At 40.8% G+C, this 16,909-nt stretch overlaps 1 protein-coding gene across 1 annotated transcript; it reads right to left on the bottom strand.

The window, feature by feature from the left end:
* Nucleotides 1-9,343: 9,343 nt before the first annotated feature.
* LOC116686228 (transferrin receptor protein 2-like) lies at nucleotides 9,344-16,807 on the bottom strand. The gene is made up of 9 exons (XM_032511203.1): nucleotides 16,658-16,807; nucleotides 15,520-15,602; nucleotides 15,351-15,414; nucleotides 14,659-14,726; nucleotides 14,276-14,346; nucleotides 13,753-13,837; nucleotides 10,718-10,942; nucleotides 10,267-10,407; nucleotides 9,344-9,714 (listed from the first exon to the last, which is right to left on the bottom strand). The coding sequence occupies exons 1-9, from the start codon at nucleotides 16,788-16,790 to the stop codon at nucleotides 9,466-9,468; spliced, it is 1,119 nt and encodes a 372-aa protein (XP_032367094.1). The 5' UTR covers nucleotides 16,791-16,807; the 3' UTR covers nucleotides 9,344-9,465.
* Nucleotides 16,808-16,909: the final 102 nt, after the last annotated feature.

Here is a 16,909-nt window from a genome sequence, read left to right as displayed (position 1 = left end):
TTATGGATTCAAAATTTCACATTTCAATGATCATTATAAAACTGTAAACCTGAAGTGCCACAAAAATAGTGGGTTAAAGGGGTCTCTGTGTTTTAAGTGGTGAAAAAAAAGGGAAAGTGATACTTCTATGATGTATGCGTGGGAAGTGTTTAGGGTAACAACATACATTCACTTATGATTTACAGAATTTTAAATTTTGTTTTTGTTGAGTCCAGTCACAAGCAATTATTTTCAGAAGTAATCAGAAATATTTATATTCCATGAGTATATATTATGTTCATTACTAAAGCTGTAAAAAAATTAAAAATGTTAAGGACCACACCTTTGTTTTCGGAAGTATGACCACCAGCTTTTGATCCGTTGGTTTGCGGTTGAGGAGCCATACATATGACTGGCAGCCCCAGCAAAACCATCAGTGTGTTTTGATCATAAGGCACACTGGATTGCCACCATTGTTCCATTTTCTGTACCACAATCTGTGCGAAGCTGCATTGGTATGATACCACATTCTGAGACACAATGCAGATAGTTTTGCGCAATGACCCCAAAATCATTGTTGCTTGCGCCACACACCAACCACAGTACTTTGCGGGAGTAGCCATCTATACAGCCACTAATGGCCAAACCATATGGTTTTAATTTGTCATAACCATCAACATGCCAGACATGGTTTGGTCCACAGGAGCTGTAAACTCTTCTCACAAATCTTCGTCTTGCTCGAAGTGGAACTCCTGAGGGATCAAGCTCTCTCGTCAACGTCATGACATCATCCCTTCTCATTGTGAGAGAGTACTTCTGGCGCAATGTCTGCCACATGGAACGGTAGCCATAATGCTGGCCTGGACCCTTCAGCTCTTCTTGTATGGCAGCACGGACAGTATTAAGAGGAGAGAAATGTGTTTTCCTGGACAATGAAAAACTTTTCAATTTACTCTTTAGAGAGCGAAGGCTCATTTTAACATGTGAGTTGTTGCCAGGAAATCCAAAAATTTCATCGTAGCTGTAGCCATCATGGAAATACTTTCTAATCAGATCCTCTTCTGTGGGGCTGTCTGATGCTGATCCTGACGAACATAAAGGGAGAAAAATATTAAAAAGCAACATTTTCAACAAGGACAGGCTCCATAACATCATCCGGTCTACAGAGAAGATATTCAGCTGCAGTCTGCCATCTCCTCAGGACTTATCCAGAACCAGGAGTGCAGGAGAATTAGGGCAGGTCCCTCCCACCCTGGACATCTGTTTTAACCCCTTTCCTCTGGTAAAAAGTTGAGGTCTGTCATGACCAAAACCTCATGCTATAAGAACTATTTCTTGCCCATGGCAGTGAGACTCACAAACTCTCCTTGCCCTTAATTGGCTAAAAATCTGATTCAGATTTAATATTTAATTCTATGTACCAACAACTACTACATTATTATAGAAGCTGTTAAAATGTTGAAATAAATCAGTCAAATCTAATCATGACCTCTTCATATTTTAAACAAAATATGTATGAGCTATTGTATGTCGCTACTAATTATTATTAAAAACAGTGTGGTGTGTTGAACCCTTTTATTTTGAGAACAAAAATACATATAATAAATCTACTTACTGTTGTCTTCAGCTTCTGCCAAAAACTGTACATTTTTGCCACAAAACACTTGAACAGTGCTCTGGTGTTGGCCACAGAAGGGACAAAGGCTGGAAGTCTGAAATATTGACATTGATATGATGAATAAACTAAATCAACTAAATAACAAACATTACACATAGTGATCATCACTAAATAAAGAGAAAGGTTACATCAGAGGAATGTGAAATGTTGTTTAGTGTCTTCTGATCTTATGTCTCTCTGTATATTAATGTTTACCCTGTGTTTTGTTTAATTATTTCACCTCTCTTTCTTTCCTTGTCACCTTCCCCTGATCTTTATTTCTTCTTGAGCATATCTAATGCTCCTTCCTCTCATGCAAAGTTACCTCGCTGATCAATACAGTATTCTATCATATGTAGAGGCGATTCAGAGAAGAGGAAACTGACGTTAATGCAATCCAAACACTCAGGTGCCCAGTTCAGTAGTTAGTTCTCCTTCCCACTGCGGACTAACGTTAGCGATGAAAGTTCACGCACACAATGTTGTCACTAGCAAACTATTGTAGAAGTCAGTCTCAACACCGCAGCTAGCTACGTAAACCTGTTGCTCTGTTAAAATACTGTAAAAGAGGAGGGCCAAATGTTAAAATGAATACTAACCTTGTTATTTCGCAGCTATCTTCACTTTTGGTCTCGTTTCAAAGCAAACCTCTCATGTGCTCGCTCTCTCTCTCGTTCTATGGGCTCTAAAACCAGCTGTTCCACTTAGCGCTCCCCCTAGAGGCCTGGAGCACTTCCGTTGTGGATTCTTTATGCAGCGCGGTTTGTACTTGCATTTGTTTTTTGGTTTGTGTGCTTTTCTGTTTGCATTGTTTTTTATTTGCATCGCTTTTGTGTATTTGGTTGTGTTGTGTGTATATGTGTTGTCAAAATAATTGTTTTCTTCATTTGCTCGTATTTTGCCTATTTGCATGTGTTTTCTGAAGTTGCAGGGCGTTTGCCTCTGTCGGCCACCGTACTACCGTCTATATAATAGACTTCAGATACAGTATTAGGGAACCACTAAGGTCTATAGAAAAGAGACTTCAGATACAGTATTAGGGGACTACTAAGGTATATACAGTCCCTGACAAAAGTCTTGTCACTTGTGTACAAATTGACCTGAAGTGCCGCTGAAATATATTTCTAATCAAGATTTATTTACAAGAAATGTCTCATTTTAATCCCAACAGCTTTTGTAATAATGTTTCAGTGCAAAACGAAACTGTCAAAAAGTATTCTAATATTCACAGCTTGGTAAAGCCCATTGAGTCAATTTTTGCAAAGACATGAGTGTTGTCTCCTTGTCATATGAGCTTTACCTGTGACTAATAATGGATCAATTAGGTCTCAGGTGTGTATAAAAACAACCCCAGTACACTAGACCTTCACATCAACTGCAACTAGACCTCTGCAAACATGCCTAAGATTCACCCTGAGACTAAAGTTTTGTTTATCAAGAGGCTGAAGACCAGATCCACTGCTGATGTGGCAGACACCTTCAATGTGTCTCAGCGTCAAGTACAGAGGATTAAAAAAACATTTGAAGACACTGGAGATGTTTTTGACAAGCCCAGGTCAGGCAGACCCTGCAAGACAACTGCTCGAGAGGACCGTTTGTTGGCTCAAAAATCCAAGGCCAGCCCATTTTCCACTGCAGCAGAGCTCCACCAGACCTGGTCCCCTGAAGTCCCTGTGTCAACCAGAACAGTTTGTCGGATTCTGTCTCGAAATGGCCTCCATGGTCGAATCAGTGCCCAGAAGCCAGCACTAAACAAAAGACAATTGAAAAACCGTGTGGCATTTGCCAAGGCCCACAGCCTGCTAAAAGGATGGATGCTGGAGAAGTGGAAGAAAGTGGATTTTTCAGATGAATCTTCTGTTGAATTACACCACAGTTGCCGCAAATATTGCAGGAGACCTACTGGAGCCCGCATGGATCCAAGATTCACCCAGAAAACAGTGAAGTTTGGTGGCGGAAAAATCATGGTCTGGGGTAACATCCAGTATGGGGTGTGCGAGAGATCTGCAGGGTGGAAGGCAACATCAATAGTCTCAAATACCAAGAAATCTTAGCTACCTCTTATATTCCCAACCATAAAAGAGGCCAAATTCTCCAGCAGGATGGTGCTCCATTGCATACTTCCATCTCCACCTCAAAGTTCCTTAAGGCGAAGAAGATCAAGATGCTCCAGGATTGGCCGGCCCAGTCACCAGACATGAACATCATGGAGCATATGTGGGGTAGGTTGAAAGAGGAAGCATGGAAGACCAAACCAAAGAATATTGATGAACTCTGAGAGGCATGCAAGACTGCTTTCCTAGCAATTCCTGATGACTTCATCAATACATTGTATGAATCCTTGCCAAACCGCATGGATGCAGTCCTTCAAGCTCATGGAAGTCATTCAAGATATTAAATTTGAATCTCACAGCACCTACATAAATTTGTTCAATTTATGTATAGGCGACAAAACTTTTGTCTTGCCAAAAGTTGACCTTTCTGTCTTGTTTAAATGATAAATCTTGTTTCAGTGAAACTAATTTATATCAGTGCATTGAACATCATTTGGGAGGGTTTTAGCTTTTCATATGAACTATTTCTTACACCAATTGATTAATTAAAAGTCAGGTTAATAGCAGGTGTTTCTACAAAATAGATAAGCGACAAGACTTTTGTCAGGGACTGTACAATAGACTTCAGATTCAGTATTAGGGGACCACTAAGGTCTATATAAAAGACTAAAGATACAGTATTAGGGGACCACTAAGGTCTATATAAAAGACTTCAGATACAGTATTATGGACCACTAAGGTCTATATAAAAGACTTCAGATACAGTATTAGGGGACCACTAAGGTCTATATAAAAGAGACTTCAGATACAGTATTAGGGGACCACTAAGGTCTATATAAAAGAGACTTCAGATACAGTATTAGGGACCACTAAGGTCTATATAAAAGAGACTTCAGATACAGTATTAGGGGACCACTAAGGTCTATATAAAAGAGACTTCAGATACAGTATTAGGGGACCACTAAGGTCTATATAAAAGACTTCAGATACAGTATTAGGGGATCACTAAGGTCTATATAAAAGAGACTTCAGATACAGTATTAGGGGACCACTAAGGTCTATATAAAAGAGACTTAAGATACAGTATTAGGGGACCACTAAGGTCTATATAAAAGAGACTTCAGATACAGTATTAAGGGACCACTAAGGTCTATATAAAAGACTTCAGATACAGTATTAGGGGATCACTAAGGTCTATATAAAAGAGTCTTCAGATACAGTATTAGGGGATCACTAAGGTCTATATAAAAGAGACTTCAGATATGATGTTAGGGGACCACTAAGGTCTATATAAAAGAGTCTTCAGATACAGTATTAGGGGACCACTAAGGTCTATATAAAAGAGACTTCAGATACAGTATTAGGGGACCACTAAGGTCTATATAAAAGAGACTTCAGACACAGTATTAGGGGACCACTAAGGTCTATATAAAAGAGACTTCAGATACAGTATTAGGGGATCACTAAGGTCTATATAAAAGAGACTTCAGATATGATGTTAGGGGACCACTAAGGTCTATATAAAAGAGTCTTCAGATACAGTATTAGGGGGCCACTAAGGTCTATATAAAAGAGACTTCAAATACAGTATTAGGGACCACTAAGGTCTATATAAAAGAGACTTCAGATACAGTATTAGGGACCACTAAGGTCTATATAAAAGAAACTTCAGATACAGTATTAGGGGACCACTGAGGTCTATATAAAAGAGACTTCAGATACAGTATTAGGGGACCACTAAGGTCTATATAAAAGAGACTTCAGATATGATGTTAGGGGACCACTAAGGTCTATATAAAAGAGTCTTCAGATACAGTATTAGGGGACCACTAAGGTATATATAAAAGAGACTTCAGATACAGTATTAGGGGACCACTAAGGTCTATATAAAAGACTTCAGATACAGTATTAGGGGATCACTAAGGTCTATATAAAAGAGACTTCAGATATGATGTTAGGGGACCACTAAGGTCTATATAAAAGAGTCTTCAGATACAGTATTAGGGGACCACTAAGGTCTATATAAAAGAGACTTCAGATACAGTATTAGGGGACCACTAAGGTCTATAAAAAAGACTTCAGATACAGTATTAGGGGATCACTAAGGTCTATATAAAAGAGACTTCAGATACAGTATTAGGGGATCACTAAGGACTATATAAAAGAGACTTCAGATATGATGTTAGGGGACCACTAAGGTCTATATAAAAGAGTCTTCAGATACAGTATTAGGGGACCACTAAGGTCTATATTAAAGAGACTTCAGATACAGTATTAGGGACCACTAAGGTCTATATAAAAGAGACTTCAGATACAGTATTAGGGACCACTAAGGTCTATATAAAAGAGACTTCAGATACAGTATATAAAAGACTTCAGATACAGTATTAGGTGATCACTATGGTCTATATAAAAGAGACTTCAGATACAGTATTAGGGGACCACTAAGGTCTATATAAAAGACTTCAGATACAGTATTAGGGGACCACTAAGGTCTATATAAAAGAGACTTCAGATACAGTATTAGGGGACCACTAAGGTCTATATAAAAGACTTCAGATACAGTATTAGGGGACCACTAAGGTCTATATAAAAGACTCAGATACAGTATAGGGATCACTAAGGTCTATATAAAGAGACTTCAGATACAGTATTAGGGGATCACTAAGGTCTATATAAAAGAGACTTCAGATACAGTATTAGGGGATCACTAAGGTCTATATAAAAGAGACTTCAGATATGATGTTAGGGGACCACTAAGGTCTATATAAAAGAGTCTTCAGATACAGTATTAGGGGACCACTATGGTCTATATAAAAGAGACTTCAGATACAGTATTAGGGACCACTATGGTCTATATAAAAGAGACTTCAGATACAGTATTAGGAACCACTAAGGTCTATATAAAAGAGACTTCAGATACAGTATTAGGGACCACTAAGGTCTATATAATAGAGACTTCAGATACAGTATTAGGGGACCACTAAGGTCTATATAAAAGACTTCAGATACAGTATTAGGGGATCACTAAGGTCTATATAAAAGAGACTTCAGATATGATGTTAGGGGACCACTAAGGTCTATATAAAAGAGTCTTCAGATACAGTATTAGGGGGCCACTAAGGTCTATATAAAAGAGACTTCAAATACAGTATTAGGGACCACTGAGGTCTATATAAAAGAGACTTCAGATAGAGTATTAGGGACCACTAAGGTCTATATAAAAGAGACTTCAGATACAGTATTAGGGGACCACTAAGGTCTATATAAAAGAGACTTCAGATACAGTATTAGGGGACCACTAAGGTCTATATAAAAGAGACTTCAGATACAGTATTAGGGGACCACTAAGGTCTATATAAAAGAGACTTCAGATATGATGTTAGGGGACCACTAAGGTCTATATAAAAGAGTCTTCAGATACAGTATTAGGGGACCACTAAGGTATATATAAAAGAGACTTCAGATATGATGTTAGGGGACCACTAAGGTCTATATAAAAGAGTCTTCAGATACAGTATTAGGGGACCACTAAGGTCTATATGAAAGAGACTTCAGATACAGTATTAGGGACCACTAAGGTCTATATAAAAGAGACTTCAGATACAGTATTAGGGGACCACTAAGGTCTATATAAAAGAGACTTCAGATACAGTATATAAAAGACTTCAGATACAGTATTAGGTGATCACTAAGGTCTATATAAAAGAGACTTCAGATACAGTATTAGGGGACCACTAAGGTCTATATAAAAGACTTCAGATACAGTATTAGGGGACCACTAAAGTCTATATAAAAGAGACTTCAGATACAGTATTAGGGGACCACTAAGGTCTATATAAATGAGACTTCAGATACAGTATTAGGGGACCACTAAGGTCTATATAAAAGACTTCAGATACAGTATTAGGGGATCACTAAGGTCTATATAAAAGAGACTTTAGATACAGTATTAGGGGATCACTAAGGTCTATATAAAAGAGACTTCAGATATGATGTTAGGGGACCACTTAGGTCTATATAAAAGAGTCTTCAGATACAGTATTAGGGGACCACTAAGGTCTATATAAAAGAGACTTCAGATACAGTATTAGGGACCACTAAGGTCTATATAAAAGAGACTTCAGATACAGTATTAGGAACCACTAAGGTCTATATAAAAGAGACTTCAGATACAGTATTAGGGACCACTAAGGTCTATATAAAAGAGACTTCAGATACAGTATTAGGGGACCACTAAGGTCTATATAAAAGAGACTTCAGATACAGTATATAAAAGACTTCAGATACAGTATTAGGGGATCACTAAGGTCTATATAAAAGAGACTTCAGATACAGTATTAGGGGACCACTAAGGTCTATATAAAAGAGACTTCAGATACAGTATTAGGGACCACTAAGGTCTATATAAAAGAGACTTCAGATACAGTATTAGGGGACCACTAAGGTCTATATAAAAGAGACTTCAGATACAGTATATAAAAGACTTCAGATACAGTATTAGGGGATCACTAAGGTCTATATAAAAGAGACTTCAGATACAGTATTAGGGGACCACTAAGGTCTATATAAAAGACTTCAGATACAGTATTAGGGGACCACTAAGGTCTATATAAAAGAGACTTCAGATACAGTATTAGGGGACCACTAAGGTCTATATAAAAGAGACTTCAGATACAGTATTAGGGACCACTAAGGTCTATATAAAAGAGACTACTAGGGGACCACTATGGTCCATTAATTTCTGGCCCATTGCAACCGTTTCTGTTGGTGAGGGGGGAACCCAATACTAGGTTTATGCACAGCAATAGACCCCCCCACCACACACACTCGCAGACACACACATACGGGCAAACACACGCACGCAAACACACAGTCCCACACAGACAGAGCACAGACACACACACGCTTTGAGGTACAGTTTGAGTGTTTTTTTCACAATGATGCCTCTGCTGGGACATGAAGCCTTCCCTCCTCCAGCGAGAGACAATGAGACACACACACACTCGCACACTTTGCTGGGACACAAAGCCTTTCCTCCTCCAGCGAGAGACGATGAGAGACACACAGACACACACAAACACACTCTGCTGTGACACAAAGACTTCCCGCCTCCAGCGAGAGATGATGAGACACACACAAACACACACACACTACTGGGACACAAAGCCTTTCCTCCTCCAGCGAGAGACGCTGAGACGTTTCATCATCATTCAGCAGGAAGGCAGGGTCCTGTTGCAGTTAGGAATCAGAGTATAAAACTAGATGTTTGTGTTCTTGTAATGTGATTTTGAGGATTTATTGTTGTTCTTGTGTGTCTGAAGGAACAATGTTCTCGTCCCAGAGGTTAGAAACCTTCTAGAACAACCCAGAGCAGCTCTGCATCTCCAGACCAAACAGCTCTTTCATGTGTTTGTGGTGATCCTCGAGTTTCTAACGGGAGAACACAACGTGTTAAACACACCCCCCTGCACCCCCCTGTAGTAACTCTTATTTTAGCCTCTTCCTATTTGATTCTGTATTTTATTCATATTTCATAAATACAAATATACAAGTATTAAAGTTCGTCATGTTTTCAATGTTCTCTTCTTTTTCTTTGTGTATGTGTGTGTGTGTGTTTGTGCGTCAGTATGTTAGTGTGTGTGCTTGTATGTGTATGTGTCAGTGTGTGTGGGTCTGTGTGTGTTTGTGCATGTTAGTATGTTAGTGTGTGTGTTTGTATGCGTGTGTCTGTGTGTTAGTGTGTGTTTCAGTGTTAGTGAGTGTGTGTGTGTGTCAGTATGTGTGTGTGTTGTGGATGCTCCACACGTCTCCCGTCAGTGCGTTGGCAGCTCCCTGCAGCGTCCAGGTGAAGAAGGCGAGTTGGCGTCTGAAGCGTTTCTCGTCGAAGTGTTCGGGGTCAGAGGTCAGCAGGGTCAGGTGCTCACTGAGCGCGCTCAGAGTGTGGTCGCCGCGACCGTGGATCACGTGACGGAATGGCGTCTCCACCACCGACACGTACTGGGACAGGAAGTAGTATTCCACCTGCAGAACAGACAGGAAGCAGTATCAGGAGGCGGGTCTGCAGTGTTAGAACTCTCATTACATAAAATTAAAAACTAAAAGTTACAATATTTTTTAAAAATTTACATTATGTGAAACAAATAAAACATATAATATGATATACAACCGGAAAACTAACGTTAGTTTAGCTAACAGCTAATTTGGCTAACCGCTAGCTTATAAATATATATTTGAGGGTCAGCAGTTAGCCGAATTAGCTGTTATGTACTATATATAAAGCTGTTACGTTACATAATAAATATGTCACAAAAAATAATTGCATATGAAATTAAAATAAAAAATGATTTAAAATACAAAATGTTTTTAAAAAACTGAGTGATAAAAATAATTAAATTAAAAAAACAATAAAATAATATGTCATAAATTATAATAAATATAATAAATAAGTAATAATAATATAAATAAATAATAAACAATAAAAAAATAATAATCTCTGAAGAATAAAAAGTACTCTCATGATAATTTTTTTATTTGGTCATTTTTTAAATAATTGAATTGAATAAAATGAAATACCCTCATGATGCGCGTGTTGTAGAAGTGAGCTGTGGCGGGGTCGTGCAGGTCGCTGTAGTCGATGGCTCGCTGCAGCGTCTCGGCCGCGCGGCTGTAGTCTCCCCGGGCGCTGAAAACCCACTGAGGGGACAACCCTCGGGACTGGAGACACAGACACAACCTTATTATCATAATAATAATAATAATATTAACCATGAAAACCCACTGAGGGGACAACCCTCGGGACTGGAGACACAGACACAATTTTATTATCATAATAATAATAATAATAATAATAATATAATAATAATAGTAATCCCATGAAAACACACTGAGGGGGACAACCCTCGGGACTGGAGACCCAGACACAACTTTATTATCATAATAATAATAATAATAATAACCATAAAACACACACACACACACACACACACACACACACACACACACACACACACCCCAGCAGGTGTACCTGCAGCTCAGCAGAGTGCTTGTTGAGCTGAGCGCTAAGCTGCAGCACCGTCTGGGCGTAGGAAGTGATGCGTAGCGGCAGGATGTGGTCGTGGGCCAATCGCAGCACCATCTCCCCTACCAGCTCCGCTAAGCTCCGCCCCGTGACCCCCAGACGGCCGCCAAGCACTTCCTGTAGGCGGGAGACGCTGTCCAGTGGTGTGTTGACGAACGGGTACGCTCGCTCCTGCACGCACACAGACACATCTGATTGGTTGGTTCAGACACAATAGTAATCACTTTACCTTGGGAATCTTCTGCATTTTAATTATTACACATACACACACACACCCACACACACACACACACGCACACACACACACACACCACACACAGACAGATAAACACACATACACACACACACCACACACCAATCACACACACACATACAGACACACACAGAGACAGATAAACACACTCAGACACAGACACACACACACAGACCGAGACACACAAATACACACACAAAACAGAAACTCAGACACACACACACACTCAAGACACAGACACCACACCCCACACACAAGACAGACACACAATCACACACACACTCACACACACAAAGACACACACACAGACACCTGAACGCACACAGACACATCTGATTGGTTGTTTCAGACACAAATACTAATCACGTTACCTTGAGCGCATTTTAACATATTACATGAATACACAAAACCTACAGTAAGGCTAGCTAAGCTACATGCAGAACCATCCATACACCCATCCATCCATCCATCCATCCATCCTCCATCCATCCATCCATCCATCCATCCACCCATCCATCCAACCAGCCATCCATCCACCCATCACCCCCATCCATCCATCCATCCATCCATCCATCCACCCATCCATCCATCCATCCATCCAACCATCCATCCATCCACCCATCCACCCATCCATCCATCTATCCATCCATCCATCTAACATCCATCCATCCACCCATCGACCCATCCATCCATCTATCCATCTATCCATCCCCCATCCTTCATCTCTCCATCCATCCAACCATCCAACCATCCATCCATCCATCCATCCAGCACCTGGCCACATGGTGCACTGAAAATAACCAGCTCCTCAACATCACCAAAACGAAGGAGCTCATCGTGGACATTGTAGTCAAGAGGCACGCACAACACCATCCACATCAATGGAATGGCTATTGAGCGTGTCTCCAGTTTCAAGTTTCTGAGGATCCACATCTTGGCGGACATGTCCTGGTTAACCAACACCTCCTGCCTGGTCAAGAAGGCTCACCTGCGCCTCTTCTTCCTAAGGACAGTGAGGAAGAATCAGCTTTCCTCGACTATCCTGGTGAACTTCTATCGCTGTGCAATAGAAAGCATCCTGACCAACTGAGCAACAGTGTGGTTTTGGGAACTGTTCTGTTGCAGAGCGCAAGGCACGGCAGCGGGTGGTGCAAACCGCCCAGCGCATCCCCGGGACTCCACTACTACCCCCATCAAGCACATCCAGAGGAAACACTGTCTGCATAGAGCTCGCAACATCCTTAAGGACTCCTCTCACCCAGCCCACAGACTGTTTTCTCTCCTCCCCTCCGGCAGGCGGATCAGGTGCCTCTAGACCAGGACCAGCAGACTAAAGAACAGTTTTTTCCCCAGAGCTGTCTCTTTATTGAACTCTAATCCTCATTGATTCCACTCCCCTCATATACTGATAGACTCTCCTCTCCCTCCTCACACCTGCCTCCATCTTGTTATCTGCAATATTATAATATTATAATGTTCACCTGCACTGCTGACTGTTACTATAGTAACAACTGTTTATATCTGATCTTGCACTACTACCTTGACTGGTATTTCAATTTGCACTGCTGACTGTTTATTTACAGTACCAATTGTTTACATTTACATCTGCAATACCGTACTTTAACTGTAATATGCAAATACTAGGGGTGATCCGAGTACCCGGCTGAAACGAGTATCCGGTATGGATAAAGTACTTTTGCCGAGTACAAGTATTATACGAGTAATATGAGTCAATATCCGTGCTCGGATTGAATACAACTCCTCAACTGGCCGCGCAGCGTTCTGGGATTATCACAGATCACTTTTTTTTTACTGTCAGCTGCCCCCCCGCCCCCTCTCTCTCTGTGTCTCTCTCTTACTCACACACATACACACACACACACATATATACCTGGTGTGGAAATAAAAAAAATAAAAAAGAACCAAAAAAAATAAAAATCACACTGATCATAAAAAAAGAAAAAGTTAAAAAAAGAAAGTTATATTGAGTATGAAAACTATATATAAAACAGATATATATATATCTGTAAAAATTCTGTTATGTTCATTGTACATATGTAAACATTCTATTTACAGTAATATCCACCTGTATATTATATTCAGTACATATCCAGCTGTAAATCTTGTTCACAATACTTGTTATCTATATATTATATTCATGAGACAAATCTATCTGTAAAATTCTGTTTATAAAAGTATTCATTTCTATATTTATTCAGTACATATCCATGTCCTGCACTTAACCATTGTATATCCTGCACTTACTGCTATTGCACTTCTGGTTAGACCTAAACTGCATTTTGTTGCCTTGTACCTGTACCTGTGTAATGACAATAAAGTTGAATCTAATCTAATCTATCCATCCATCCACCCATCCATCCATCCCTTCTTCCATCCATCCATCTATCCATCCCCCATCCATCTATCTATCATCCATCCATCCATCCCTTCTTCCATCCATCCATCTATCCATCATCCATCCATCCATCCATCACTATCCAGTTTTTTCTTGATTTTTTTCCCCAAGTTTTTTTCCCAAGGTTTTTCTGGAGTTTCTTCACAAGTTTCTTCTCAAGTTTTCCCCCAGAGTTACGCCCTTAGTGTTACATAAGCAGCCCCGGAGAGGAGGTCATTAGAGGCATCGTCATCACACTTTTTTTGTTCTGCCGTTTGAGAGTGGCGTGCTAATACCGTGGTTATTTTGTGTGGTTACAGGAGGAGTCGTTACCTCGGTGAATCGCAGCTCCACAGCTGGGACGCCGGCAAACGCCGTGAAACTGTAGGCGCCGCTGTTCAGATACAGAGGCTTCATGCTGAGGACGAGACAACCAATCAGAAACCAGGAAACTCTGCCGAGACTCAAACTCCAGCTCCACTCTACAGCATTAGCTGATGTGTGTGTGTGTGTCTTTGTGTGTGTGTATGTGTGTGTCTGTGTCTGTTTGTCTGTTTGTGTGTGCGTTTGTTTGTGTTGGTGTGTGTGTCTGTGTCTGTGTGTGCATGTGTGTCTCTGTATGTGTGTGTGTGTTTGTGCGTGTGTGTTTGTGTGTGTGTGTGTCTCTCTGTGTTTGTCTGTGTGTCTGTTTGTGTGTGTGTTTTGTGTTTGTGTGTGTGTGTTTGTGTGTGTGTGTGTCTCTCTGGTGTGTGTCTGTGTGTCTGTTTGTGTGTGTTTGTTTGTGTGTGTGTGTGTGTGTGTGTGTGTGTGTGTGTGTGTGCATGTGTGTCTCTGTATGTGTGTGTGTGTGTCTCACATCCTCCAGCTGCCCCCCTCCCTCTCAGCCTGGCTGTAGATGGTCTGACCCGCATGTTTAGGATGTTCCACCTGTCATTCACACATTAACATCAGGATATTTTAAGAAAAGAAATCGGAATATAGACTCAATAACGTGAAAATGCAGGTGAAACTCATTTACCCACAATGCTTGTGCATTATGAGGAAAAAGAACACTGGCTGAAAGTTAAGTAATATTATATAGTTATAATGTAATGTAATTTAATGTAATGTAATATTATATATTTAGAATGTAATGTAATATAACATAATTAGAATATAATGTAATGTAATGAAATGTGTAATATGATATAATTATAATATACAGTAATAAAATATAATGTAATTTAATCTATTATTGACCTGCCTGATGGCCGCATCCAGCAGGTCATCCAGTAGAGGACTGGTGTAGGCCGACAGGACATCATCACCTGCAGACAGACAGGCAGACATACAGGCAGAAAGACAGACAGGCAGAGAGACAGAGACAGACAAGCAGAGAGACAGACAGGGAGACAGAGAAACAGGCAGAGACAGACACACAGACAGACACATGGACAGAAAGGCAGAGAGACAGACAGAGATACAGAGAGAGAGGCAGAGAGACAGAGAGACAGGGAGACAGAAAGGCAGAGAGACAGGCAGACAGAGAGATAGACACACAGAAAGACAGACAGGCAGACAGATAGACAGACAAAGAGACAGACAGACAGACAGGTAGAGAGAAAGAGAAAGACAGACAGGCAGATATACAGATAGGCAGAGAGACAGACAGACAAAGAGAGACAGACAGGCAGAGAGACAGGCACACAGGCAGACAGAGAGACAGGCAGAAAGACAGACAGACAGTCAGACAGAGAGACAGACAGACAGGCAGAGAGACAGACAGACAGGCAGGCAGAGAAACAGACAGGCAGGCGGAGAGAGACAGAGAGACAGACAGGCAGAGAGACAGACAGACAGGCAGAGAGACAGAGGGACAGATAGACATTTACTTTATCTCTTTCAATGACTGAAACATTATTGAAGCTCTCTGATTGGCTGAGATCTGTTACCCATGATGGCCTGGTCCAGACTGAAGTAGGCTACAGCCTTCAGGTGGAGCATGGACAGGTAACCCTGGAAACAGAGGTCAGAGGTCAGGGAGGGGACTCTATTGTTATTTTTATTTATTATATTGAACTCTGGTTGGTTCACTCCTTCCTCCTCTGCAATTGGACAAACCTCCAGCCATTCCGTTGCCCCGACGTTCCCAAAATCTCCAGCGTCCCAGCTGACGAACAACAAGCTCCGTCTGGGACTGAAACCTTCACACAGACACACACACACACACACACACACACACACACACACACACACACACACACACACACACACACACACACACACACACACCACACACACACTTGACAATGATGTTGAAAATAATGTTGAGGGAGCTTTTGTATTAAAACTGAATGCGTATATCTCTGAACCTTTACTGTCTTATAATAACCATCTTTGTAAAGCGTCCAAGGTGCTGGCTCTATACACGCTAAAAGCAGTGATTATTTACATGGAGTCTGGTGGAGATATGCTGGCTCTATACACACTAAAAGTACTGATTATTTACATGGCGTCTGGTGGAGATACGCTGGCTCTATACACGCTAAAAGTGTTGATTATTTACATGGAATCAGGCTCTATACACGCTAAAAGTGATTATTATTTACATGGAATCTGGCTCTATACACGCTAAAAGTGTTGATTACTGACATGGAGTCTGGCTTTATACACGCTAAAAGACCTAGTTATTTACATGGAGTCTGGCTCTCATGCTAAAAGTACTGATTATTTACATGGAGTCTTTTAGTGGACGCTAACTGACGCTGAACATCTGTCCTGTAGGGTTACTATCCCGCTCAATACTGTCACGTAGACACCAATGCATGGGAAAATAGGATTGAAAGATACCAAAATGACCCTTTAACATCTTCAGATTCTTTCTTTTTTAGAGTACAGTTCTCCCAAAACGTGTATTGGAGAACATTTTATGTGAGAAATAGGCTATGCAGTTGCTAAATCTGTCTTTCAGATCAACAGTTTTAACGATTTTCGTCAGCTCATGAGAGACGTTAAAGGCATAAAGCTGCTTGAATTTAACTTTATGCAAATGAGGAGTGGGCAACTCGAAGCCCCACTTCTCCAAAGTCCTGGCAACGCTCCCAGAATGTATTGCACGGCTCCTCGCATAGAAAAGTATGGGAAGCATGGAAATGACATTGACGCACACCTTTAGACACCAATGCAAGGCAAAATAGGGTCCCGGGTATGAAAAATACCGATATTGCTCTTGAAGCACACCTGTTGTGGTGAGTCTTACCGTTCTTCACCATGGCAGAGAAAGTTCGCGCCAGCTCCAGGAGGAGTGCTGTCCCTACTCCGGACGTCACAGCACCAGGACCCAGAGAGTCCCTCTGAGCTCCCAGGATGATGTACTGGTCTGAAAGAGACATGAAGACACATGTGATCCACTGATGGAAACAACTTGGATTATAGGCCAACCTTTACTTTGAAGAATGATGAACTCAGCAAGCACCATGTTATCATGACCTTGTGTAAATATACATTAGGG

The sequence above is a fragment of the Etheostoma spectabile genome, unplaced genomic scaffold (assembly GCF_008692095.1).
Source record: "Etheostoma spectabile isolate EspeVRDwgs_2016 unplaced genomic scaffold, UIUC_Espe_1.0 scaffold333, whole genome shotgun sequence".
NCBI classification, from domain to species: Eukaryota; Metazoa; Chordata; class Actinopteri; order Perciformes; family Percidae; genus Etheostoma; species Etheostoma spectabile.
The sequence above is the reverse complement of the archived record's forward strand: the minus strand, read 5'-3'. Positions and strand labels throughout refer to the sequence as shown.